This window comes from Lynx canadensis, chromosome F2 (assembly GCF_007474595.2).
Source record: "Lynx canadensis isolate LIC74 chromosome F2, mLynCan4.pri.v2, whole genome shotgun sequence".
NCBI classification, from domain to species: Eukaryota; Metazoa; Chordata; class Mammalia; order Carnivora; family Felidae; genus Lynx; species Lynx canadensis.
The window spans coordinates 35,102,902-35,129,154 of NC_044320.2; the positions used below are offsets into that span (position 1 = coordinate 35,102,902).

The 26,253-nt window shown below is 37.0% G+C and overlaps 1 protein-coding gene and 1 long non-coding RNA gene across 8 annotated transcripts in view; one reads left to right on the forward strand and one right to left on the reverse strand.

Annotated features, from left to right (window-relative positions):
- The window catches only part of UBR5 (ubiquitin protein ligase E3 component n-recognin 5), a 137,982-nt gene that overhangs the window by 51,165 nt on the left and 60,564 nt on the right, over window positions 1-26,253 (forward strand). For 5 of the 6 annotated variants that reach the window (XM_030304081.1, XM_030304075.1, XM_030304077.1 and 2 more), the window contains exons 6-15: window positions 3,630-3,819; window positions 4,008-4,167; window positions 4,760-4,909; window positions 6,689-6,900; window positions 16,495-16,611; window positions 16,692-16,802; window positions 17,893-18,047; window positions 18,824-18,941; window positions 22,374-22,558; window positions 25,482-25,591. In XM_030304081.1, coding sequence (XP_030159941.1) covers window positions 3,630-3,819; window positions 4,008-4,167; window positions 4,760-4,909; window positions 6,689-6,900; window positions 16,495-16,611; window positions 16,692-16,802; window positions 17,893-18,047; window positions 18,824-18,941; window positions 22,374-22,558; window positions 25,482-25,591 — 1,508 coding nt within the window. The remainder of the gene's footprint in view (window positions 1-3,629; window positions 3,820-4,007; window positions 4,168-4,759; window positions 4,910-6,688; window positions 6,901-16,494; window positions 16,612-16,691; window positions 16,803-17,892; window positions 18,048-18,823; window positions 18,942-22,373; window positions 22,559-25,481; window positions 25,592-26,253) is intronic. The other variant, XM_030304078.1, reaches the window with a different exon arrangement.
- Window positions 10,505-20,386, reverse strand: LOC115506198. Of its 2 annotated transcripts, XR_004343159.1 has the most exons (4): window positions 20,064-20,386; window positions 15,843-15,987; window positions 14,929-15,055; window positions 10,505-11,074 (listed from the first exon to the last, which is right to left on the reverse strand). It is a non-coding gene; the product is annotated as an uncharacterized LOC115506198 (long non-coding RNA). The 2 variants fall into 2 exon arrangements; XR_004343158.1 differs by lacking the exon at window positions 10,505-11,074 and having other exon boundaries at window positions 14,782-15,055.

Below are 26,253 nucleotides of genomic sequence, written 5' to 3' on the forward strand. Positions count from 1 at the left end.
GGGGGGGGAGGAGCAGAGAGAGGGTGGAGACAAAGGATCCAAAGCGGGCTCCATGCTGACAGCAGAGAGCTGGATGTGAGGCTTGACCCCACAAACCGTGGGTTTTATGTATATATTTTTAACTAACCAACCAGCTGTAGGGACAAAGCTTGGCCCATGGACTTTGAGTTTGCAAGCTGTGGACTAATTCCTATGGTGTGATCTCCTCAGTTGATTTTGAGTCATTCTGTTACCTTGAGTACTATGTAATGGGATCAGAATTGTAGGATTAATTTTGATGAGCAAAGTATAGGTAGTAGAAACTGGTTTCCCCAGGAGTTTGGAGGTTTTTTTGTTTTGTTTTTGTTTTTGTTTTGTTTTGTTTTGTTTTGTTTTTTTAATGTTTATTTTTGGAAGAGAGGGAATAAGAGTGTGAGCGGGGAGAGGCAGAGATAGAGGAAGACAGGATCAGAAGTGGGCTCTGCACTGACAGCAGAGAGCCCCATGGGGGGCTTGAATTCACAAACCATAGGATCATGACCTGAACCAAAGTCAGGTTCAACCAAAGGCTTAACCACCTGAGCCACCCAGGTGCCCCAGGGCTTTTGCGTTTAGTATTAAACAATATATAGCTTACTAGCTTACTAAAATTATAGATAACAAGAATCGCTCATTCCAGTACTGTCTTTTTTGACCACTGATAAATTTATATTACTGTATGTTTAGTTCAATATATTATTCTCTCTAGATAGCAAATTGATTACAGAAAGGAATGTAAAAGAGCAATTTGAAGTAGGGAGACTCTGGAAGGTTGTTTGGATTCTGATAGAAGAAACCCTGCACAGCAGGTATGAGTGGGAAAACATGGTATCCTCCATGGTAACAGGTTAATGGACAAACCAGAGATACTTTGACAAATGTCTTTCAACACCTCAATTCAGGGTTTGTGTAGCAGGTTTGTGTTACAAAATGGCAGCCATTGGTGTTTTGATGGGTGAATCCAGCAGTGAACTTGGGTGTTTTAGGTAGGCTGTTACTTTCCACTCTTCCCTGTTATCTTGACTTCATTTATTAATGTAATCTGTCTACCCCTTGTGGAGATTTGAGTTTGTAAGGTCTGCTCAGGAGTAGATGTATACTTCGATAGGGTTATTTTAACCCTTTATATCAGTTACATGATTTACAAATATTTTCTCCCATTTTATATGTTGCCTTTTCACTGTGTTGATTATGTCCTTTGAAGCACAAAGGTTTTAGGTTTGATATAGTTATTTTGCCTGTTTTTGTTTTCCGTGCTTGTGATTTTGGTATCATATCTGAGAGATCACTGCCACGTCCAGCATCATGAAGCTTTTCCCCTATATCTTCTCAGAATTTTATAGTTTTAGGTCTTATATTTAGGTCTTTAATCGTTTTAAATTAATTGTTCCAGGGACGCCTGGATGGCTCAGTTGGTTAAGTGTCCGACCTCGGCTCAGGTCATGATCTTGCAGTTTGTGGGTTCGAGCCCTGCGTTGGGCTCTGTGCTGACAGCTCAGAGCCTGGAACCTGCTTTGGATTCTGGGTCTCCTTCTCTCTCTCTTCCTCCCCTGCTCACACACACATACTCTCTCTCTCTCTCTCTCTCTCTCTCTCTCTCTCTCTCTCTCAAAAATAAGTAAAGATTAAAAAAAATTTTTTTTAATAAAAAATAAGTAAATTAATTAATTGTTCCATGTGGTATAACATAAGGGTCCAGTTTCATTCTTTCACTTGTGGATATGTAATTTTCCCTGTGTCATTTGTTGAAGACACTGTCCTTTCCCCATTGAGTGGTTTTGGCACCCTTATCAAAGATCATTTGACCATATGAGGGTTTATTTCTGGGCTCTGTATTCTGTTCCATTGGTCTGTTTGTCTTTATGCCAGTACCATACTGTTTTAATTATGGTAGTTCTGGAATAATGTTTCAAAATCACAAAGTATGTATTCTCTAGAATTTTGTTTTTCTTCTTTTTCAAATTTGTGTTGGCTCTTGAGGATCTCTCAAGCCTCTACATGAATTTTAGGATGAATTTTTCTATTTTTGTAAAAAAATGCCCTTAGCATTTTGATAGGGATTATAATGAATCTGTAGGTTGCGTTGAGTAATGTAGACATCTTAACAATATTAAGTCTTTCAGTCCAGGAGCATGAGGTTTGTTTTTATTTATTTGTGCCCTCTTTAAATTCTCTTAGCTGTGATTGGTAGATTTCAATATGCAAGTCTGACCTACTTGGTTAGGTTTATCCCTAAGTACTGTTTGTTTGTTTGTTTGTTTTTTTGATGCTATTGTAAGTGGAATTGTTTTTTTAAATTTCCTTTTTGTTAAAGCAATGTACTCTTAATGCACCTTAGTTTTTCTTTTCGTCTATGAATGGTTCTTTACTGTTATATTTATGACATCTATTGCATAACTGAGATTAAATGATGGTTCATAGTATAGTCCTGAGAATGCACAATATTGTTTTTCTCTAAAATTATCTTGGGCAGTTCTCAGGCTATAGATACAAATACCACATAAACAATTGATACGGTGCATCAACAAGTGTAGAAAACCATCAAAAAGGATGACACCAGGTTTTCTGGAGATTTGTTCTTTTTCCATTTTACTGAGGAAACTTTTTTAAAGTTTTTTTTTTATTTGTTTAGCCATAGATTGTGCTTTCCAATTAAGTAAGAAGAGAGATCCAGTAGTTTTTGTATATTAGAATTGTTATGGTTAATATAGTCAGACATTTGTAAGGGAACAAAAGACTTGGAAAATCAAATTTAAACTAAATCTGCATGGGCAAGTTGAAGGTTTCAGCCTTAGATGAGTACCATGCACAATAGTTGAGAATAAAGTACCTTTATCTAGATTGAATGATCTCTAAATATTAGATTCATTTTAAAGAGGCATCAACTATACTAAAAAAATTTTTTTTAAATAAATAGACTGGCACTGTCATAATTTCTAAGGCTAATGTGATTTGTGAGAACATTTTCTTTGAATACAGAAAAGCAGTTGTTTATGGTTATCTAGCTTTGTTGATTTGAAAATGCTTAATGCTCATGTTCGGGGCAATAAGTAAAGATGGAAATGTCATGCCTTTTCTAAGTTTTCTCATACTCAAGAAAAAATTAATGACTTTTAAATAATAACTTTTCCTTGGTTAAGGTGGTTAATAGTGCTAAATATCAATGGACTAATACCTTTGCCAAATAAATGTTTTATTCCATGCCAAGCAGTTTGAGCCCTAAACTCTGAATTACACTTTTTGTGTAACATGTTGTTAGTAGTTATTGTCTAATGAGTCTTCCAGGTAGAGGCAAGGTGTGTCCTATAACACATTTTAGAATTGTGACTAGAAATATTTGGTATGTGGAGCTTTAAAACATTACATCAAAAGATGCATAAATGTGATACTTATCTTTCTGAAGAGTGATTTTACATGTAAGTTAAGCATTAAAACACAAACAGTTTTAGTTTGAGGCTCAGTTCTATTGTTCTATTAAAATACTATAAACTGTTACATCAGTTAGACAAATAGCTTTGTCTTCACTTAGGGGAATGAACGTGAGACCCAAAGTGATCTATTCAGAATGACTGTTAAAAATATTAATTGTCGTAAATTCTCTCCTTTTTTAGAAGTCGATGGAGTTCTGGAGTAGGTGGAAGTGGAGGAGGGTCTTCTGGAAGGTCCTCAGCTGGAGCTCGAGATTCCCGCCGACAGACCCGAGTTATTCGGACTGGGCGGGATCGAGGGTCTGGGCTTTTGGGCAGTCAGCCCCAGCCAGTTATTCCTGCTTCTGTCATTCCAGAGGAGCTGATTTCACAGGTATGGATCTTGTGGAACACTTCACACAGGCAGCAGAACAATATTCAGTTAAGTACTTAAGTGAACATACTGGGCTTTAGTCATGACTTGCAGCATGAATTGTGAAATACTGCTTCTAGAAAGCTGATTTTGATAAAAGTATAGTCACAAGAAAATTAGCAAGCACTCTTCTTTATTTTTTATTTCAGGCCCAGGTCGTTTTACAAGGCAAATCCAGAAGTGTCATTATTCGGGAACTTCAGCGAACAAATCTTGATGTAAACCTCGCTGTAAATAATTTACTTAGCCGGGATGATGAAGATGGAGATGATGGGGATGATACAGCCAGTGAATCTTATTTGCCTGGAGGTTGGTGGATCACCATCATGGTTTTCTTAGCTTTAGAGGGAGAAACTTTTTTTTGAGTGGGTAATGGCATTATAAAGTACAATGGGTTTTCTGACGGTTCTTTCCAAGGTGGTAGGTATTTCTCACTGTAGTGTTTAATTTGTAAAATACCTTTTAGGGGAAATGGGGAAATGTTTTTGCTCAGTGGACTTGCGTTCTATCCCAGTAAAGACATAGATGTATATGCATGGCTTTATCACTGTCTGACAGATGACTCTGGAAAGTTGTTTTCTGATGCCCTTATTACCAAATATGTAATAATTGCATTTAGATTTTGGCTACATTATATCTATGATGTTACAAATATCTTAATAGAGATCTTTTTTTTTTTCTTGTGATTATTTAGGTAGCCCAAGTGACACTCATGCATTTGATGTTCCCTAAAATCTTTGTTTAGTAACATTAACTTTATTTCCTAGGTAGTTAGGACTTTTTCCTCAGGGTATGTCAGTAGTCTGCATCTCATTCTAATCTGATTTAATTTTCAGAGACCTTTCAGTGGTCTACAGATATTTTCTGTATCTGCTTTATTTATGTTTCTTTCTGTTTATAGAGGATCTTATGTCTCTTCTTGATGCTGACATTCATTCTGCCCACCCAAGTGTTATTATTGATGCAGATGCCATGTTTTCTGAAGACATTAGCTATTTTGGTTATCCTTCTTTTCGTCGTTCATCGCTTTCCAGGCTAGGCTCATCTCGAGGTAATTTTGCATTTATTTCTTTGTGATCATTGGCTGGCTATATGGAGAGATAGTGATGGAGTTCACTATGTTTTAACTTTTAATATTGTAGTAATTATACGCTAATACTTATTACTCTTTTTGAATGCTTTGGTATTAAACTAGTTATTTTTGATTTGGAAGAGCCACAAATAGTACTTCACTTTAGAGATGATCTTATCCACATTGTGGAATACCTGTCAAGGGATTTGACTTACCTAACTGTATTTTTAATTAGGAAAATGGATTCTGAACTAAAAGCAGAATTCTACTTTACAGTGACATGCAGCATTCAGAAAACAAGTCTCTTTAGTTTATTTGATTAAAATAAAATGATTATTCTGTTCATTTTAAATCCTGGCTAGATGGAAGTGAGAAGTATGAAAAAAGTTAATAGAAATGGGATTGGCTAATAATATGTGGAAATGTATAGCTTATTAAATGTTACTTTCAAAAGTTTGAAATTCTTGAAAAGTATAGTACATAGTAGAGGTTAGAAGATTTTGAAATCCTGTGAATGTAAGACTTTTCTCTGTATATGTTGGTATAGATTTAACTTGTATTTTAACTCTATTAAGTCAATTTTTTTAGTTTCCAGAATGTAAAACTGCTTGATTCAAATAACAGACAAGAATCAGTTATATTATCTACTGATCATTAGTAAACTGGAAAAATTGCTATGTTTTATTACAACCTTGCTACAAATATCGAGTACTTAAAAGCAGAGTTTAAAAATAATAAACCTATGATGATCTTACAATATACTGAACCTGTTACATAATAGCTTTAAAAAATTTAAATAAATCCATACTTTACTGCCTTTATCAAACATTTCATTTTCAGATGTTTAATATCAAGCACAAATAACTCCTTCTAAATTTCTCCCCTTTTTTTGGTCATTCTGTGTAGGCATTGCTTTTCACTTGAACCATATGAAATTGCTGCTGCTTCCATTTTGACCTGCATGGATGGCAGTTTCATATGGTTCAAGTTAATGTTGTTTCTGATCCTTCTTATCCAAGTCTTGGGAAGTATATTTTGATTACTTACTTAAAAAAATAATGAGCAAACAAAAAACACCCCCTCCCCCAACAAACTGTCTGTAGAGAGTTTGAAGGCAATTGCAGGGGAAGCATTTTTGTAAGGAAATCTTTATCTTTCTATAAAGATAGTTAAAAAAAGAAGCTTGTCTGTTTCTCAAAAATTTTTAAATGAAACTGACCATGAACATCCAGTCTGTAAGATTACTCTGAACAAGGGCTTGAATTATCAACATTTTTATAGTTAATGTTAATGGATTTATATTTTATCCTTTTCAGGTTTTTTCCTTGTTTGTATAAGGTTTTGTTTTTGTAAGGCATTCTACTAAATACTCTTGATTTACATATGTATCTGATATGTTGAAATTCTTATTTATGCACATTATCTAGTAGATAAAGTTATGGTAACCATCTTTAATGAAAGCCAAAAATTTTTAATTCCATTAAAAAACCATGTTAAAATAAAGTAATTCTGTTCTAAAATTAGTAGTTGGAATTCAAAAAAGTCTGCCTCTACATAGTTCTCAAAAATGCTAGTTTATAATTTTCATAGATTCACTTGAAAGAGTTAATGTTTTGAATGTTGCATGTCAGGCTTACTAGATATACATTTACATTAAATTTTTTTGAGTAGATAAACTGCTGTTAGTTGCATCCTGAAGGGTCTTTACTAGAGAGTGGCTTACTTTTATCCCACTGGTGTGACCCAATTGCATACCAGTTCTCCTTCTTCCCTTAGAGAGAGACTCTGAGCTGTTGCGTGAACGTGAATCCGTTTTACGTTTACGTGAACGAAGGTGGCTTGATGGAGCCTCATTTGATAATGAAAGGGGCTCTACCAGCAAGGAAGGAGAGCCAAACTTGGATAAGAAGAATACACCCGTTCAAAGTCCAGTATCTCTAGGAGAAGATTTGCAGTGGTGGCCTGATAAGGTATTTGGAAAGATTCCCACCCTTTCCATTTAAATGGATTCCTGGCAAACCCAACTGCCTCCCTCCCCCACCAAGGTTTCTATTTTATTTCAGAGTTTTGTACTACCATTATTTAAAAAAACAAAAAAAAATTTTTTTTAATGTTTATTTTTGAGAGAGAGAGACAGTGTGAGCAGGGGAAGGGCAGAGAGAGGGAGACACGGAATCTGAAGCAGGCTCCAGGCTCTGAGCTGTCAGCACAGAGCCCAATGCCGGGCTCAAACTCAGGAACTGTGAGATCATGACTTGAGCCGAAGTCAGATGCTCAACTGACCAAGCCACCCAGGCACCCCTGTACTACCATTATTTTATTTTAAATATTTGTTTATTTTTGAGAGAGCACGCGTGAGCGAGCATGAGTTGGGGAAGGGCAGAGGGTGAGGGGTTCAGAGGATCTGAGGTGAGCTCTGTGCTGACAGCAGAGAGCCTGATGAGGGGCTCAAACTCACAAATTGAGAGATCATGACCTAAGCCGAAGTCAGACGCTTAACCAGCTGAACCATCAAGGAGGAGCCCTTGTACTACCATTATTTAAAACACACACACACTCACACTCACAGACACACACACAGACATAAGTGATATTTTTGTTTTGTTTTAAAGTATACATAGAGAACATCTTTATTTGGCACTACAGGAGTCATCTTAGATGTAGATTCAGTGGTGCTATTATTTGTTGTTGTTTTTCTACTTGATGAAGTAAATTGGAGAAATCGGAATGGTAGTTCCAGGTAACACATCAGCATTCTGTTTCAGAACTTCTTTTCTGGTGATAATTTTGCCAGTAACTGATAACCCTTGGTAGAAATTTGTTTTATAATGTCAAGTGGACCCCAGCTACTTCAGAGCAAGTTTGTGGTCATTGATAGAAGCCCACAAGTCAGGGCAAGATAGGGATCTTTGTTTCTTTTGAGTAATTAGTTGCCCTGTTTCATGGCACTGAATTCTGACAGACCCTTTGCTCTAAATGCTGTGGGAGACAAAGCAGGCTGAACAGGAATGGACTGGGAGATCGGCTCTGCATCCTGAAAAGTACAGTGACTGGCTTCTAGAAGGCATCCAGGATTTGTTAAGTTGATTTGAATCTTTAAAAATCCATCACTGCTGCAGAGGAAACATAGTGTCTGATCCTGTTGATGCTGTGTAGGTTTCGTTGTCCTGAGTGCTTGGTAATGGCTCCTACAGGAAGCCATGTTTTTCATCTCTCTTTTGATGTGCCTTTTTTCTTCTTATTTCCAGAGCCAGTGGGCAGGAAATTTTCTTAAGTAGGAGTAAAAGAACATAAAAATTTTGAGGTTAATCTCTAACAGATAAGGAGATTCTGATAGAGATTTTTTTTTTCTTTTTTTGAAGTTGAATTTGCATTTGGGATATTAAAGGAAAATACTGTTTAACTTTTAAATTTATTTTTCATAGTTATTGCGAATCTTGATGTAGTTCATTTATTTTCTTCTGTATTCAGCTCATGTGGAAAGCTTGAATACAAGAAGGAACATGAATTTTAATCAGTCTCTTTGTAAGCAAAGGTTATTCTGTTTTCTTTGGCAGCTGACAAACTTTCCCTGTATTGGCATTCTCTTACTTCTTTCCATAAAACTAGACATGTCCTAAGTTCTGCTTTTATTCCATGTGGTAGAAGGTGATTTAAACCTAGGGCTTTTTTTCCCCCCTCTCTTCCGTACATTGTTCTGTGTTTCCTATTTCTCTTGCCTGGATCATATTAGCCTGTGTCTACTTCCATGTTGGCAGGAAGTAATAGAGGATTCATGAATCTTGTTTTAATAGTACCATCACATATATATTAGTCTGGGCTTCTTTATCATGTACTATTTTTGATGAATGAGTGTTTTAAACAGTACAAATCTAGCAAGCTTTTTCCCTGGCCAGCGTATGCTCTGTTAGGCTTAGACAGTCTTTGTTGCTCTTTACTAATAGGCATGTTTTTAGTACAGCTTGTTTTCAGAAACAGTTAATAAGTACATCGTGATATCTTGAGACTGTGCAGACTTAATAACACTTAATGTGTTATTTCCTTGATGTTTAGACATCAAGGAGGAATAGGAGTGTGTGAAACAAAATATATCCTTCCTGTACCTTTTTTTCCTATTAAACCCCTAAACCCCTAATTTAAAATATTTGCACTGGAAAAGATCTACTTTTTATTAGCTTATGATTGAAATTTAGATATAAAAAATGCAGTTTAGGGAAAAAATAGCTTAAGCCTAATCAAACTCTTAAGCATTATCATAGTTATCAACAAATACCAGTAGTTGACCATATTGGCCCCCCCCCCCCCAAAAAATTGGGGGTAGTGATCTCTGGGAAGTACAAGGGTTTTGGTGGAGGGGAGCTTGATGTGTGATCAAGTGTCAGGTGGAGGGTACAGGGAGATAAAGGGTGTTGTCAGCATTCACTACTTAGAAGTAATGTCTCTTTCTTTCTTTTTTGGGTGAGGAGGGTTAAAGAATGCCTGCCAGCTTAACCTCAGAAATGACTTAATCCAGTATTTTTAAATTGGAAGTTTGCGTAGTAACCATAGTATCTTCACTCTTCATTGTGTTGGGGTACATGAGAAATTCCATTGGTTAATTATCTTCTGGATTAGTACTGACTTTTCCCTACTCCCTATTTAGAGAAACAGCAATTTCTTCAAAGTTTCACCATTTTGTAGGCTAATAAAGTTTCTTTTATAGTTAATATTGAACTGAAAATGAGTTATTCCTTGAGTTGAATGTCAAAGCTAGTATAAGAGCATACTTGGGAACTCTTGTGCACTGTTGGTGGGAATGTAAATTGGTACAGCCACTTTGAAAACTAGTATGGAAGTTCCTCAAAAAATTAAAAATAGAATTAACATATGATCCAGCAATTCTGCTTCTGGGTGTTTATCCAAAGAAAATGAAAACACTAACCCAAAAAGATACATGCACTTTCGTGTTCACTGAAGCATGTACAATAGCCAAGATATGGAAATAACCTTAAGTATTCATCAGTGGATGATAAAGAAGATATATAATACATACATATACTCATATATACAATTGAATTTTGTTCCGCTATAAAAAAAGGGAAATCTTGCCATTTGTGACAACATGGATTGTACCTCAGTGGCATTATGGCGGGTGAAATAAGTCAGAGAAAGACAAATGCTATATGACCACTCTTCTATAAGAATGTGGAATCAAAAAAACAAAACAAAACACCAAGCTCATACACACAGAGAACAGATTGGTGAGTACTAGAGGCAGGGGGTTGAAAGGTAAAAAGAAAAAGTTTTAAAAATTGTTAGGTAGGCATAAAAATTTTTCCTTTATTAATTTTTCAGTACCTTAAAAATATAAAAATTAGAAATTATTATAAGGATGTCTTCATGAAGACAGGTGAAGGTCAGTCGTTATTAATTTAGTAGCCTTGATTAAATGCATACTTCCTTTTTTTTTTTTTGAAGCTTATTTATCTATTTTGAGAAAGAGGGTGAGTGGCGGAGGGACAGAGAGGGCAAGAGAGAGAATCTCAGACTCTGTGCTGCCAGCACAGAGCCCAACGCGGGGCTTGAACTCCTCAAACCGTGAAATCGTGACCTGAGCTGAAACCAAGAGTCAGATGTTTATCTGAGCCACCCAGGTGCCCCACTGCAATCTTTGTGTTAGGCCTTTTGCTTAGTTGTTAGGGTAAGAGTTTTGTAGAAGGCAGAACAATGATATTAATGCTTTGGAGTAAGTACCATTATAGAATTAGGTACAGGAGGCTTTGGGGAATCCTAGGAGGCCAGAGTGATTGCCGAGTGTGGACTCTGGAGTCAGATTGCTGGAGTTCATATCCTGGCCCTGCCACTTACTAGCTGTGTGGCCTTGGTTAAGACCTTTAACCTCTCTGGGCCTTTGTTTCTCATGTATAAGATGAGGATAATAATGGGTTTTGCCTTGTGAGATTGTCATGAGAATTAGATGACCCATTATATGTAAAGTGTAAAGAACAAGGAGAACAAAGGGTCTTTGTTCTACAAAGAGAACAGACAGTTTCTGTAAGTCATGGATGGGTGAGACCCCAGCGGCAGCATTTGGGTATTCCAAGTGGGTCCATGTGGCAGTATTTTGAGCGCTGGATTCTCTGCTGGTACAGAGTTGAGCACAAGCTGAAAGAGATACGACCATGTCCATTGTCTGACTTGGCTATAATAATGTAGCATAATAAAAAATTAATGGGTTGTCTGTATCTACCTAAGGGAGAGATGGAGGGAGGGCCTCTAAGTCCAAGTTCCTCATGTTCACAGTTGAACCAGCCAAATCTATACTGGTTTCTGCATAGTTTTACCCCAGAATGTCAACTTTTTTATTACGCTGCCCTGCCTCTTCATCCATCATTCCTCCCTCCCTCCCCAGCATACCACTGTCCCTCATTCCTGTCCTTCCTCCTGTTTGCTTTTTGTACTTTATATTTCTGGAAGTAGCTGTGATAATTCAGTTACTTTGGTAAGAGGATGCAATCTTCCCATTAGGTGATTATCTCACATAGCTTCATTTCACTTCTCAGTTCTGAAATTTAATTTTCTCAGACTAGAAATTTAGTTCTATGTGCTGAATGTCTACATGTAAAATGTAGCTATATATATATATTTATGCCAGCCTACTTCCAACAAGAATCTAAGGTGACTTATAAGGGAAAAAAGATGCAGCTATAGTCACGAAACACTGTTACCAAGAGAATGCACAGATAAGAGGGAAAAACAGACGTGGGAGGGAGAAGGAGGAGTAATTACACAGAAATCCATGCTGAGTAAATCTGCTGAAACTGAACATAAAAACTTTGCTTTGTGCCCCATAATGCTTTCAGTTTAAAGCACGCACATATCCTTTATTTTTAAGCAAGTTGTTGGAGAAGAGTGTGGTGAGAGTTGTGTCGTGGGTGATGAAGAAACAAACTAATGGAGCAAGTCAGTGATGTTAATTTGCAGTCCTGTCCCTTACTGTTGTGGACCTGTTTTCATATGGCCTAAGAAAAAAAGAAAATATATTCACATTGGTCTTTTGAACTGCAGAGTTGCATGTGATTCTCTGTTTGTTTGAATGGTGTTGAGAGCAAATAGGCCATGACATCTGGTTCCTTACTTAAGCTATTTGGAGCAGCCTCACTGTTGGAACCAGTTGACCAAACTTGTTGATCATATTGCTTCACCTTCAGGGTTCTAGAAGGGCAAGTTGAGTGGGGAGAGGTCTTTGTTGTTGTTGTGTTATTGACACTTGCATGTTGCAGGTAGTAAGTTCCTGTTAAGAATTAGCTAAATGTCTCACAAACATAATTTAAAAGGAGAAGTTGTCATAGAAAGGAAACGAAGGCAGGCATAAGGAGACTAGGAAAAGTGGATAGGCAAGGAGAAATGAAGTGTGAATAACTAAAGTTGATCAAATTGCACGTTGTAACCCTTGGTTATATTCCATCCACTTCAGGCATAATATGTGATAATGTTGCTGTTGGTGCTGGTACATCCTGGGAGAGGTAGTGTTGGCTGATGGAACATTTTTTTAAAGAGATGAAAACCAAGTTTTATGGGAGAAATATAGGAATAGAAAGGCCAATGTTTTCAAAATAGAAGTCACTAAATATAGATGTGGTCAGCAGGAATTTACACTGCTGCTGGACTACATGCCTTTTTTTTTTCTTTTCAGTTTTGGCCCCTACATAATTTCTATCATTTTTGACAGATTTCCATCTCCTTTTGGGGAGACATTTCTAGTTTGATTGATGGCCTCAGTTCAGTTATTTATTGTTATTCAGACAGTTGCAAATTTATTGAGTAGCTTCAACTTCTAGTGACTTGATTTTTGTTAAAAAAATAAGGCTACAAAGTGCTGATCTTTCAGGAAACATGCACATCTACTTTTTCCAGTTGGGTTGAAGTAGGCCCTAACTTGCTCAGAGGCAGCCATTGTTATTTCATAAATACAATAAAAACAATGTTTTCTATGACGTTATAAAATGAGTGAGCTAAAATACTGTTCTTTTCTGTTGTGTTTGATTGTTTTGTATTTCTTCACATAACAAATCTAAATTGGGCGAGAAGCGATAGGTGATTATTCCATCATCTTCCTTTGGTTGGACACACATATTTTCCACATTTGTCCGTAATGGATTTTCAGTGCCTTTGGCATTCAGTTAGTTCATTCAGGACTTACCTTGGGGAACGTTGGTCTGTCTTGGAGGATATAGGTAAAGTCACTTCTGAGAGGCTTTGTGCGCCATGTTCTTGCTATAGGGATGATTTGTTCAGGATTGTATTGCTCTGGCAAGGCATTTTACTTGGAGAAGTTGGGGTTAAAATTCATTTATTCATTCAGTTATAAGAGTGTTCTTACTGTGTACCATGTGCCAAGCTGGCCTTTGGGAATGTAGAGGTGAGTATGATATGGCCCCTCTCAGTGGGGAAGACATACATTCACATACAGTATAATGTGTTCACAGTGTGTGATCGGTGGTAGACTTGAAGGTGTGAATACAGTGCTTAGAGTTTCACAGTGGAGAATGACTAATGCCACCTGAGAGATTTGGTAGAGACTTCACACAGGAGATGATATCTGAGCAGCATTTTTAAGGTTAAGTAGGCAGTGACTAAGATGCAGAGGCATTCCAAGCATATCAAGCATGGGCCTAGAGTCAGGAAAGGGCATGGTGTGGTTATGGAACAATGAGAAATCCAGTGTGGGTAAGGAGTAGAAAAGAGCAAGATGGAGCAAGACTGTGAGTGCCCCCCGGCAACTTGCCACGGGGTTAAGATGGTCTGCAGTCACTAGGAAGCAGAGTTCTTAGAGAAGTAACATGATGGGATCCATGGGGTTCTGTTGGTTTTTTATGAGGTGAAGGCTCTTGGCATTGTAGGAGAAAGATAGGAATAGGAAAAATCTGGAGTCTGTTCAGAGACTGATAGAATTGTCATGGAAGGGAATTATGAGCATCTCAACTAAAGTAATGGCAGTGGAGATAGAGGAAAGGAAGAATCTAAGGAATTTGAGGCAAAGGCAGTACTGGTTGACTAGTCACTACATTGTTAAGAGAGAAGAAGAGGAGGTGATGAGAGGGCCCAGGTTTTCATGTCTCTCCTCTGTTACAGGGTGGGTGGTGGATGTCATTCATGGAGAGAGCAACTGCAAAGGATATGCAGCTTTGGAGATGATGAATTTATTTTGTAGATGTTAGGGTGCTTTACGACATCCGGTAGACAACTCTTGCAACAGGTTAGTTTGGAGGTAGGAGATGTACATGTTTAATAAGCATGATGCCCCAATGGCTGCTGTCAGTTAGGCTGAGGGTGGAGCATATTTGAATAAAGGAACAGGGTGGAATCTGGGGCAGGGAGTGGATGGTGGTATGAGGGAGATGAAGAAAATAGCCATGAAAAAAGAAGGAAGACCAATAGGGAATAGTGACCTATGAATAGGGACAGGAGAAATTCCAGAACAGATGAACAGGGTCAAATGGTTTGAAGAGTTTAAAGAGAAGATGGGCTAATTAAATGCATGGGGCATTGATATGACTGTTGGAGGTGTAGTTGTACCTCTGAGTGAAAGCTGGTAAGGTGAAACATGCCAAGCAATTCACTTTACCATGAGTAGGATTGAAGGAAGGATTAGTTTGGTTGATTGTTGGGGTTATGAGAGAGTGTTACATCCTGTGTGTGGGGCTTACCCTTAAATAAGAGAGAAGGACACTTCTTTCTCTGAGATGAAGGCGGGGAGGAGAGGAGAATGGTGTTTTTTTTTTTTGTTAAATCTAGAAGTAGGAATATTCAGCAAGCTTGTGTTTTTCTGGGTAAAGTAGAAGGTGAAGTTGGGGGCAGAGTAATCATAGTTGAATTTGAGCACTAATTTGTGCTGGGCTGTGTGCTGTCTACTTTATATATGTTACTGTCTTTTGGCTTTTATTCTCCCCCCATATATATTATTAAACCCACGTTAGAGGTAAAGAAAGGGGGTTCAGAGAAGTTATAAAACTTACCCAGAGTCACATACTTGATAGTTGTTGGATCCAGGGTTTGGGCTCACTTGGCTTGATTCCATCATCCTTTAACTGAAGGGAGGAGAAGGAAGTGTGAGGTAGAGATGTTAGGATTTGGTGCAGCCACCTTGGAGAGAGTAGACACAGGTTTTCAGATACGCTTGGCGAAGGATAAGAGAGGAATTGGTAACTTGCACAGTTTCAAATTTGGTCTCTCCTGTCCTTCTGTGGAAGTGACTCGACAATAGGGCTGATTGGTATTGGTAAAATAGAAGGTTAAAATTTGGGTTCTTTCGGTACACCTCTGCAGCATAACTTGTTGTTACATTATAAATCGTGGCAGACTTTACAGGCTTTAGCTGACCAGTGTAACCCATCTGACCAAATAAGATTGGAATTTGACAGAAAAGCAAAATGACACCATTAGTTTAGCCAGAATTCCAAAGCCAGAATTCCAAAGAGAAGCAGTGCTTAGACCAGTAGCAAAAGTACAACCAAAAATCTCTTAATGGCAAGTTTTGCCATGTGATTTCTGGGTAGCTTCATGACTCTGATCATATTAACATTATGTTAAAAATAATACTGATACTGGGGCACCTGAGTGGCTTAGTCTGTTGATGGTCTGACTGTTGGTTTCAGCTCAGGTCATGATCTCATGGTTCGCGGGTTTGAGCCTGTGTCAGGCTCTGCTCTAAGGGTGTGGAGCCTGCTTAGATTCTCTCATTCACTCACTCGCTCACTCTCTCTTTTTCTCTCTCTGCCCCTCCCCTGCTCTTGCTCTCTCGCTCTCAAAATAAACAAACATAAAAAAATTATTGATACTGTTCATTTACATTTATTGTCAAAGATTTTTAGAATTTAATTGCATTTAACACCTGGCATGTGCATCACCTTAAAACTAAATGAACTCTCACCTTAAAAAAAACAACGTAGACGTTTGTTTCAGCAGCTTGGAAGAGTTTAGAGAGAAGGAGTCTTCTGTCTTGACACTTGATTTTTCCAGCTTATTGTTTTCTTCATTTATTTGGCACATTTATATCACCTACCATGTGCACTGTTCTAAAAAATGGGGATACAGTGGTGAACAAGACAAAGCTTATATCCAAGTGAATAGACCGTAAATGAGTAATACGGTATTGTGAATATACTATTACTATCATAATGTAGTATAGTTGTGAAATGCTGTCATCTACAAAGAAAGCAGAGTAAGGAGGTGGAATATGAGAGTGGTGGTTTTGTAGGTAGTGTGGTCAGAGGTTTCATTTGAGCAGACTTGATTAAGGATAGGGATTGAGTCACTGAGAAACAAGGCAAGAGAATACCAAGGACATGACAGGATCCTGCGGACATGGTCTAGGAGCTGTAAGAAGGCCTGTGTGACTGAAGGACAGTGATTTCACAGAGGAAGCCAGGGCTGCATTACGAAGGGCCTTACAGGCTGTGCTGAAGACTTTGCACAGCTGTGGTTTATATGTTTACTGAATTAATCCCGATTTGATGAAGTGATTAAAGTGATTAGGTTTGGCCAGTTGTACTTACACTATTGTATTATTTTTTACTTTATAGGATGGAACAAAGTTCATCTGTATTGGGGCTCTATATTCTGAGCTTCTGGCTGTCAGCAGTAAAGGAGAACTTTATCAGTGGAAGTGGAGTGAGTCTGAGCCTTACAGAAATGCACAGGTATTTTATATTAAGCTTTCATCGAATGGTTCTATATATCAACATACAAAAGAGTGATCATTTTTCTTGTGCTTTCTAAGAATCCTTCACTGCATCATCCACGAGCAACATTTCTGGGGCTAACCAATGAGAAGATAGTCCTGCTGTCTGCAAATAGCATAAGAGCAACTGTAGCTACAGAAAATAACAAGGTAGGAAATACTTTGCATTCGTTGAGAAACATTTCATGCTTCAGTTCTTGGTTTTCTTCCTCTCCCTCTGCCCCTTTTCCATCTTTTAATTTTCTCTCTTTCTAAATCCACAACTTCAAAGCATCTCAAGCCTAAAGAGAGTAATCCAGTATGTAATCTTTTTGTTGCTGATTTATCCCTATATTATAATCCAACTTTAGAGGTGGCTTTTTCCCTTAAGGAAAGGACAAAATATTTGAGATAAGTGCTAACAAAAGCTGTCAGAGATAGATTGGGGAAGTATGTGGGTATTTTGCCTTGGATTCTCTTTGGCTTTAGAGTCACTAATTTTTTTTTTTTTTTTTATGTATTTATTTTGAGAGAGAGAGAGAGAGAGCGAGAGCGAGCGAGCGTGGGGGAGGGGCAGAGAGAGAGGGAGAACTCAAGCAGGCCCTGTGCTGTCAGTGCATGAAACTGAGATCATGAAACTCATGAAACTGAGACCATGAAACTCATGAAACTGAGATCATGACCTGAGCCCAAATCAAGAGTTGAACGCTTAATTTATTGAGCCACCCAGATGCCCCTAGAGTCACTAAATACTTTTTAAAATTGTTGTAGCAAATGTTTACTTTTGATTAATTTCTTTGAGATGGCTTTAGACGATCATTTCAATAACTGCTACTTCAATTTATTTGTGTAAGGAAAGTATTTTAGATTCTTAATTAAGAACCTTTTGGGGCGCCTGGGTGGCTCAGTTGGTTAAGCGGCCGACTTCAGCTCAGGTCATGATCTCACGGTCCGTGAGTTCGAGCCCCGCGTCAGGCTCTGTGCTGATAGCTCAGAGCCTGGAGCCTGTTTCAGATTCTGTGTCTCCCTCTCTCTGACCCTCCCCTGTTCATGCTCTGTCTCTCCCTGTCTCAAAAATAAATAAAACGTTAAAAAAAAATTAAAAAAAAAAAAAAAAAAAAACCTTTTCTGAATTACTTATTTTTCTGGCATTTAGCTCAAAACATTTTAGAATTGTAGTCCGTAGAGTATGTATGTTGTTTCCTAGTTTTGACCATAGTCCTTTCTTATTTATTTAAGCCTCTAATATTTTACTCTTTAGGTTGCTACATGGGTAGATGAAACTTTAAGTTCTGTGGCTTCTAAATTAGAGCACACTGCACAGACTTACTCAGAACTTCAAGGTGAACGGATTGTTTCTTTACATTGCTGTGCCCTTTACACCTGTGCCCAGCTAGAGAACAATTTATATTGGTGGTGAGTAACACAGGGAGGGGGAATTCCTTATCAGTGAATGCTTTTATGTGCATAGATAGGTGCTTTGAGAAGTGGAATACCAACATGAGAAGGTTGGTCAAAAGATAATGCTTTGTAGAGAGGGAAATTTCACTTTGGAACAAAGTAACATTAAAAAAACTTATAAAAGTAACATACTTTAGTGATTGTAATTATGGAATTTTACAAAAGTATAAAGTGGAAACAAAAATTACGTATCATCCTGCAACCTGAAGGTAACTACTGTTAGCATTTGGAAGTATTTTAAATCTTTCTTTCCTATACATAAATATGTACTTTGCTTTTACATAATTGGAAACCTAGGCTATCGGGTATTTTTTATGCTTTTTCATTTAACAGTATTACTTAAAATATAATTAAATATAAAATATAATTACAGTATTTCATTGGATGTATATTTTGTGTCTTCCTTTATTCCTTTACTATTAGGGACTTTAAAATGTATTTTTTCTGTTGTGTTTTAAGGAGTTTAGTAAATCTGCATTGGCAGAAATAATATGTAGTGGAATCTACTAATGAAATAAAATTATTTGGAAGAAAATTTCAGGTGATCAATTTTCTATAAAATTTTAATCCCTAAAGGTTTAATAAAAACAGGACCAGTTATGTATTAAAGCTATGCTCAAGTTATGATTAAGAATAAGTTGTAAATACAACAAGCAAAAATATTACATGTAATTTCAGACTAATAGGCTTCTTTGCTGCTTGCTTGACCAATTTATACTTTTTCTTTTCAGGGGTGTAGTCCCTTTTAGTCAAAGGAAAAAAATGTTAGAGAAGGCTAGAGCCAAAAATAAAAAGCCCAAATCTAGTGCTGGTATTTCTTCAATGCCGAACATCACTGTGGGTACCCAGGTAAGTGATTAGGGGACGTTGTTACTCTTCAAAATCACTTTCTTCCTCTTTAATTAATTCCCTTCTAAGCAGTTTTATAAATGAATGTTATTTGAAGGACCAGGTTCCAATAGCATGTATATGCTTTTTTATTCAATAGTTGAGTGACATGGAGATTCTGCCCCAGTGTCACAGTAGGTTTCCTTATGGGGCAGATTTGCCTAATTTTAAGAATCATTTGGTACTTGAATGCAAGAGTGTGGAGCTCCTGGGACGTTCCTTCAGTTTGTCTGGTGGTAAGGCCTGGGGTTGATTATGTTAACAAGCATCCCAAGTGATAAACAGCCAGGCAGTTTTGAAAGATCCTGCTCTTGGGGATGTTGTCAGCATAGGGCAGGAGGCTTCCTCAGATCTCTGTTTCCACCAGAGATGGATTCCACTCTGAGATGGTTTTAGGCTTCTATGTTATAGAAGGTGATTTTTCTAATACCTCAGTGGATCAAATTGTGGTTGGTTCAAGGACTTCTGGCTCCTCCATTCTTTCAGGGAGTAAGTAACTATCACAACAGATTGAATGCGGAAGCACACGTGGAATCAAACTGTCTTCCATTAAATATTAAGAGATTTGCAAAAATGTAAACAGTGCCACTTTTCTTGCTATTTTTTTTTGAAAATCAGTTTTTTATAAAATTGTTTATATTAACATGACATTTATTACTGTGAAGTATTTAAAAATGTCTCAATTTTAATTACTAATGCATTAAATACCAGCTAGATAGGACCCAAATAAACAAAATATTTTTGGGTCCTCAGTAATATTTAACAGGGAAAAAGGGCTCTGATACCAGAATAGTTTGAGAACTGTTGTTGTTCTTTTCATTCATTATCTTGAGGATAGTTTATCTTGAGGATAAAAATTGGTGTATATTCTAGCAAGCACTACAATGACTATTTTGTAAGATCTAGGAAATACAAAATGTAAGTTATCCCACCTTGTAGTGATAAGGAAAAGAAAAATTCAAAGTGCAAGATGACACATCGTGTAATAAAAACTACCATTTGTCTGAGTGCGAGGGATTATAAAGTGCTTAAAGAGTTACTACTTCAGTTGTTACTTTTCAACAAAACCCAGCTTATACGTACCCGTTTTGTGTTTGTGCCTCTATGTTGTTGTTGTTGTTGTTCTTGTCGTCGTCGTTGTTTGGTCCTAGTCATGGTTATCTTATTCTGACTTATTTCTTGCTTGGCCTCCCAATTGGGAAGTGTTTAGTGATTACCCATTATTTTGAATATTCTTCTTCAGCCTTCATTATTTATTTCAGTTGTTTTGGATAGGAGCTTCAAAGAGCTCCCCTTTTCCTGGTTAGTCCAATTACTGATTTCTGTTGTTCTTAAAGTTCCTTGTTCACTGGACTCACTTAATAGCAAGATATCCTCGCATTTGCCTTATTAGCATGGAGGATGATGTTGCTACAGAGAGAGAGCAGAAAAAAACACTTTAAAGGTGCACTGAAGAAAATTTTTAAACGGAATAGCTTGGAACTAAATTGCTAAGAGATAGGTATATTAAAATATTTTGGTATAGAACTAAGATTTTATTTTAAAGCTGTGGAAAACTAGAGATTTAAGATAGTCATAGCCACAGAATAAGGAAAGCCTTCGTGTGTTAACTGTTGATTACTTAGAATTATCAGCTACACCTACACTCTGAGATCATAATGTTGAGAATGATGTATTTAGCAGTTATCCATTGACATGTCTCGTTATACGCTGGACCCCCAATACACACCACCTTGTCTTTAAGGTGATTTATTTTTTATAAGAAGGCACTAATAAATAACCTCCTATCTTCTAATCTTACCACATTTCTCTTTAAAATACAGTCTTCTTTCTTATTGATCCTCTTTCAGACTGTAAGCTTTCACCAGTCTTCTCTGAAAATTTGTGGGTGAAACTTCCCTTTAAGTCACAGCTAAGCAGGACATACCTTTTTCCAGAAGTCAGCTCTTCATGAACTGTACATTCTAAGCCACAGATCTATATTTAGTGACGCATAACTATCTGATGGAACTGCAACTCTGCTCCAGGATTTCCAGTTGTGATACTACTCAAATGTATCAGCGTCTTCTGTGTCACTTACAGTTAATTATAAACCACCACATGATCTTCATATGTGCCACTGTCAAGGACAGCAGAATACTTCATTACTGGGTGACTGAACAGAATGTCCATGAGATTGAGCTGTTGGAGAACTCAAAAGAGATGTCCAGAAATAATCTTTCTCTCTCATTTGGAGCTATTCTTGGTGTGTTTGACGGTGCCACCTTGCAGGTTATTGCTTTCAGAGTATATGACCTGAGGGAGCTCCTTGGCAGTGAGAAGTTGCAGGTTATTTACTCCTGCACTCAATTAACTTCTAACATTGACGTCAACACACTCTTTTTTAACGTAAGAGAAAACTTATGTTATCCAGTGAAGCTTTTGGTTTGTAGAAAACAAGTCTTTTGGGGGAAAGAAACCCCCATAGAGATGAAGTTTATAGAGCCTGTATAATACATGGCATCGTGAATTAGGAAAGTCATTTCAGATGTTAAGAAACTGACAGAATGTGTAATTATTTTGTTATTTTTTTTAATGACAGTCTTTAAAAAAAGTTCTTTGCTATTTCTATTCTGTTTCTTTATAGCAAAATGGTCAGGATATTTGTTGCATGAAATTTGTTAGGCTGTATGAATTTTTTTTTTTTAATGTTTATTTTGAGACAGAGCATGTGCATGTGAGCCAGGGAGGGGCAGAGAGAGAGAGAGACAGAGAGGGAGAGAGAGAATCCCAAGCAGGGATTCGATTCTGCAGGCTCTGCACTGTTAGCACAGAACTCACATCGATCTCACGAGCTGTGAGATCATGATCTGACTTGAAGTCAGGAGTTAGTCACTTAACTGACTGAGCCACCTAGGCAGCCCTTTTGCATGAAATTTTAAAGTTTTTTTTTTTTTCTAATTTTTTTTTTTTCAACGTTTATTTATTTTTGGGACAGAGAGAGACAGAGCATGAACGGGGAGGGGCAGAGAGAGAGGGAGACACAGAATCGGAAACAGGCTCCAGGCTCCGAGCCATCAGCCCAGAGCCCGACGCGGGGCTCGAACTCACGGACCGCGAGATCGTGACCTGGCTGAAGTCGGACGCCTAACCGACTGCGCCACCCAGGCGCCCCTAAAGTTTTTTTTTTTTTAACAAATGTACTAAAATAATTACTGCTCCTTAATTTTGGGAACAAATTCTTGATAGAGATAATGCTTTTAAGACAATGCTTTAAGAGCCTTACTTGATTGTGTAAGATTGTTTTTGGAAAACCTAGGAAATAATACTTTTATGTGTTGTATTTTTATGCATTTGGAACAACTCTTCTAGTTTTGAAAATGTCATCTTGATGATTTTTCTTTTGTTTGCTAGGTGTGCTTAAGGAATAATCCTCTTTATCATGCTGGAGCAGTTGCATTTTCAATTAGTGCTGGGATTCCTAAAGTTGGTGTCTTAATGGAGTCGGTTTGGAATATGAATGATAGCTGTAGATTTCAACTAAGATCTCCAGAGAGCTTGAAAAGCATGGACAAAGCTAGCAAAACTACTGAAGCTAAGTAAGTACTGTACTGTAATGAATCGTGATTTTACACCAGTTTCTAGTTTGCTATGTATACGAGAGGGGTAGTCAAGGCAGACTTAGAGGTGTGCAGTGACCTAGAAAATTGCTACCGTGGGGCGCCTGGGTGGCGCAGTCGGTTAAGCGTCCGACTTCAGCCAGGTCACGATCTCGCGGTCCGTGAGTTCGAGCCCCGCGTCAGGCTCTGGGCTCATGGCTCAGAGCCTGGAGCCTGTTTCCGATTCTGTGTCTCCCTCTCTCTCTGCCCCTCCCCCGTTCATGCTCTGTCTCTCTCTGTCCCAAAAATAAATAAACGTTGAAAAAAAAAAAAAAAAAAGAAAGAAAATTGCTACCGTGGTGAGGTCTTGTGAAGATGCCCAGAAGTTTTGCAAGGAATTGGTAAAATTTACTGTTTGCCATTTGGTTAATATTTGTATATTATAGTTGTTCTTGATGTTCAGCAGCTAGAATGACCATATATAGAGTTCTCTTTTGATATCTTTGTTTTGTCATTAGAGTGTGTCCTTTGCCATTACTGTGTGGAAGAAGAATATGTTTAGCCTTATCTCTATCAGGCCATCTTTGCCCTCCTCTCTCCCTGTGTAATTATCTTAATTTCTACCTAATGTCTTAACTGCATCTTGATCCTTGAAAGGATTTTATAAGTTAACATTCTGGAGAGGGAAGTTCTGTAAAGGATTTGCAGACTTTCGGGGTGGAGGGGTATGTGAACAGAGTTACCACTGAATTGTGTGGAGCCCGCATGCAGAGGCTGGCTTATTGTTTGGGAGTCAAGTATATAGTTACTTAACACCTGTACTTTTAGAAGCATCTATAAGTATTTGTGTGTGGTATAATTTGGTTGTTTGGTACATGAACTTCAAACCTTTAATAAAGTTTTTAAGTAACTTTTTTTTCTTAATCTTATAAAAATGTGTAACCATTATAGAAACATAGATGAGTAATAGCATCACATTCCAGAAACAGCATTTTAATATTTTGGTGTCTTTTTTTTTTTTTAATTTAACAGGCATTAAAAAGAAATGGGGATTGTACTATACATCTAGGTTTTTAAAATGCTGAAATTTGTTTGCTCAAATGAGTGTAATGATTGTAAATTTACTACCTTTTTTGCTATTTCTCTTAATGTTAAAAATGCAAGTTGTAATTAAGAAAACACAGGGATTACTGTCAGAGAAAGACAAATATCGTATGATTTCACTCATATGTGGAATTTAAGAAACCCAACAGGTGAACATAGGGAAAGGGAAGGAAAAATAAGATAAAAACATAGGGAGGCAAACCATAAGAGACTTGTAAAGACAGAGAACAAACAGGGTTGCTGGAGGGGAGGTGGGTGGGGGAATGGGCTAAACGGGTGATGGGCATTAAGGAGGGTACCTGTTGGGATGAGCACTGGGTGTTACACTAATGAATGAATGAATCACTGGGTTCCTGAAACCAAGACTATACTGTATGTTAACTAACTTGAATTTAAATAAGTTAATTAAAATTAAAAAAATGGATGACTACTAAATAAGTTAAATACTTTTTAATAAAGCAACGCTACTGTAATTTATGCCAAATTAAGACTTTTTTGCTTTGTTGTCGTGATCTCTCTCTCACCGTCCCTGTCTTGTTATACATAATAGATTTATAGACTTCCTCTATAATTACATTGATTTTTATCCTAAAAATAAATGTGACAAAACACATTTTCATTTTTTATGAAATTTTGTAAAGAGTGATTGAAATGTTTTTGATGTGCACAAATATAAATGAGTTTATATTTAACACATAGAATATGCTACTGGAATCGTGTAATTTATAAAGTTTTTCAGTATCTTCCTTGAAATTTGCCATCTGTATGAATAAACTTTTAGTAAAAGAGCTTATTGAAATTTAGTGTTAAGAACATAGTCATTTTCATGTGAAAGACTCTTCTTTGCTAAGTGTTGAGATGTGTTCAGTTTAATGGAATGCTAGTGATTAGTCAGTATCAGCCTGTTTCCACCATCACGAGATTTGCAGAGCAGCCATGAGTGTTCATGTGTACTTGTACTAAGCACTTCGCCAAGATGCTGGTGAAAATGATACTGGTTTACTGTGGACTGTTTCTAAACTCAGGTGAAATTTCTGGTGGGGATAATAGACGAGGGGGTTAAGATGATGGCCTTGGTAACAATATTTATAACAGATTTCTTAGTAATAGGTGACTTTTCTGACTAAAAATTGACTTCTGCCTTTTAAGGACTAAGATATATATATATATGTGTGTGTGTGTGTGTGTGTGTATATATTTTTTTTTAATCATCTGTAGAATATTGTATAGTTGCTGACTGTAGTTATCTTCCTAGATATAATGAAAGAATTCAGTGACAAAGGATAGTTTATTCTGTAATTTCTCAGTTAGGTTATAACAGGTGATGGTTCTTCATCAGATGGTTCAAGAATAAATTTTTGTAAACCATGCGAGTTGAGTTCCTTTTTTGAACTCTTAAGAAATTAATGATAGATCTAGTTGGTATTTTATTTATTTTCCTTTATCATTTCTCAATTAAATTGCTATGTCCAAGTCAGGGTTTACTGAAGTGTGAAACTTGTTTGCTCAAGAGCTTGTAATAATTGAGTGTAGTTTTTGTTGTTATTCATAGATAAAGCTTATCTGAATCATTGTTCAAAGTTGTTGATAGCTTTATATGGTGTAGTTTTCTTTCCTTTCTTTTAAAAATATTACTAAGAATTTGAAGTATGCACCGTGTACCTTTTTCAGTACCTGGAGTACCTAGAAATAGACCATTTTGTACAAGTTTTAATATTTCATTCCCTTATAAGAATAAACTTGATTCTAAAAAATAAACCATCTGACAAGTTCTAATATTTCATTTTCCTAATAATGAGAATCTTATTTCTAATCTCAGGCCTGAAAGTAAGCAGGAACCAGTGAAAACGGAAATGGGTCCACCGCCATCTCCGGCCTCCACATGCAGTGACGCGTCCTCAATCGCCAGCAGCGCATCAATGCCATATAGTAAGTTTTATGTGTAGTGTACGTTGGTCACAGTAAGGTCCCAGGCAGAGAGCTGGGTGCAGTCTGTTTATGATTTGAGGCAACTTCTACCATTTTCAGTATTTTTTTGTATAAATTTTGTTTCTAGTAGTTAGATTTTATGTGTATGAGCAGTTTTATTTAAATGAAAAAATAGTATTTACAGTGTTGCCTATTCCTGTTGTTTTTTAGAGTTCTATTGAGTTTATAATTTGTAAAATGCATTGCAGTGATAGTGGGAAATAACTGCCACTAATTAGAATATTTTCCCACCTTTGTGGAGACTGTTTTTATTATAAATTGGTTATGGCTTGGTCCCAACTTGTGCTCAGAATTTGCAGAATTTATAAACCTAGACTCACTACTGCACATTGGATTTAAGGAGTTTTTTGAACGGTCCTCAAAATAAATTTATTTTATAGTGTATTTGCTTTGCCCTTGAGGAAGTTGAAGCTTAATAATTACATGATAGTTTTAAAAACAGACCAACAGATCTTTTTTTTTTTTTTTTTTTTACCTTCATCAGGTAACTCTAATTTTAAGGGTTCAAAATAAGTTTTTTATTTCTTCTTTGTGTGTTTGCAGCAGTGTTAATATCATTAGGCATTAACAGACGTGATTTTTGCTACTAAGTCATTTGAAGT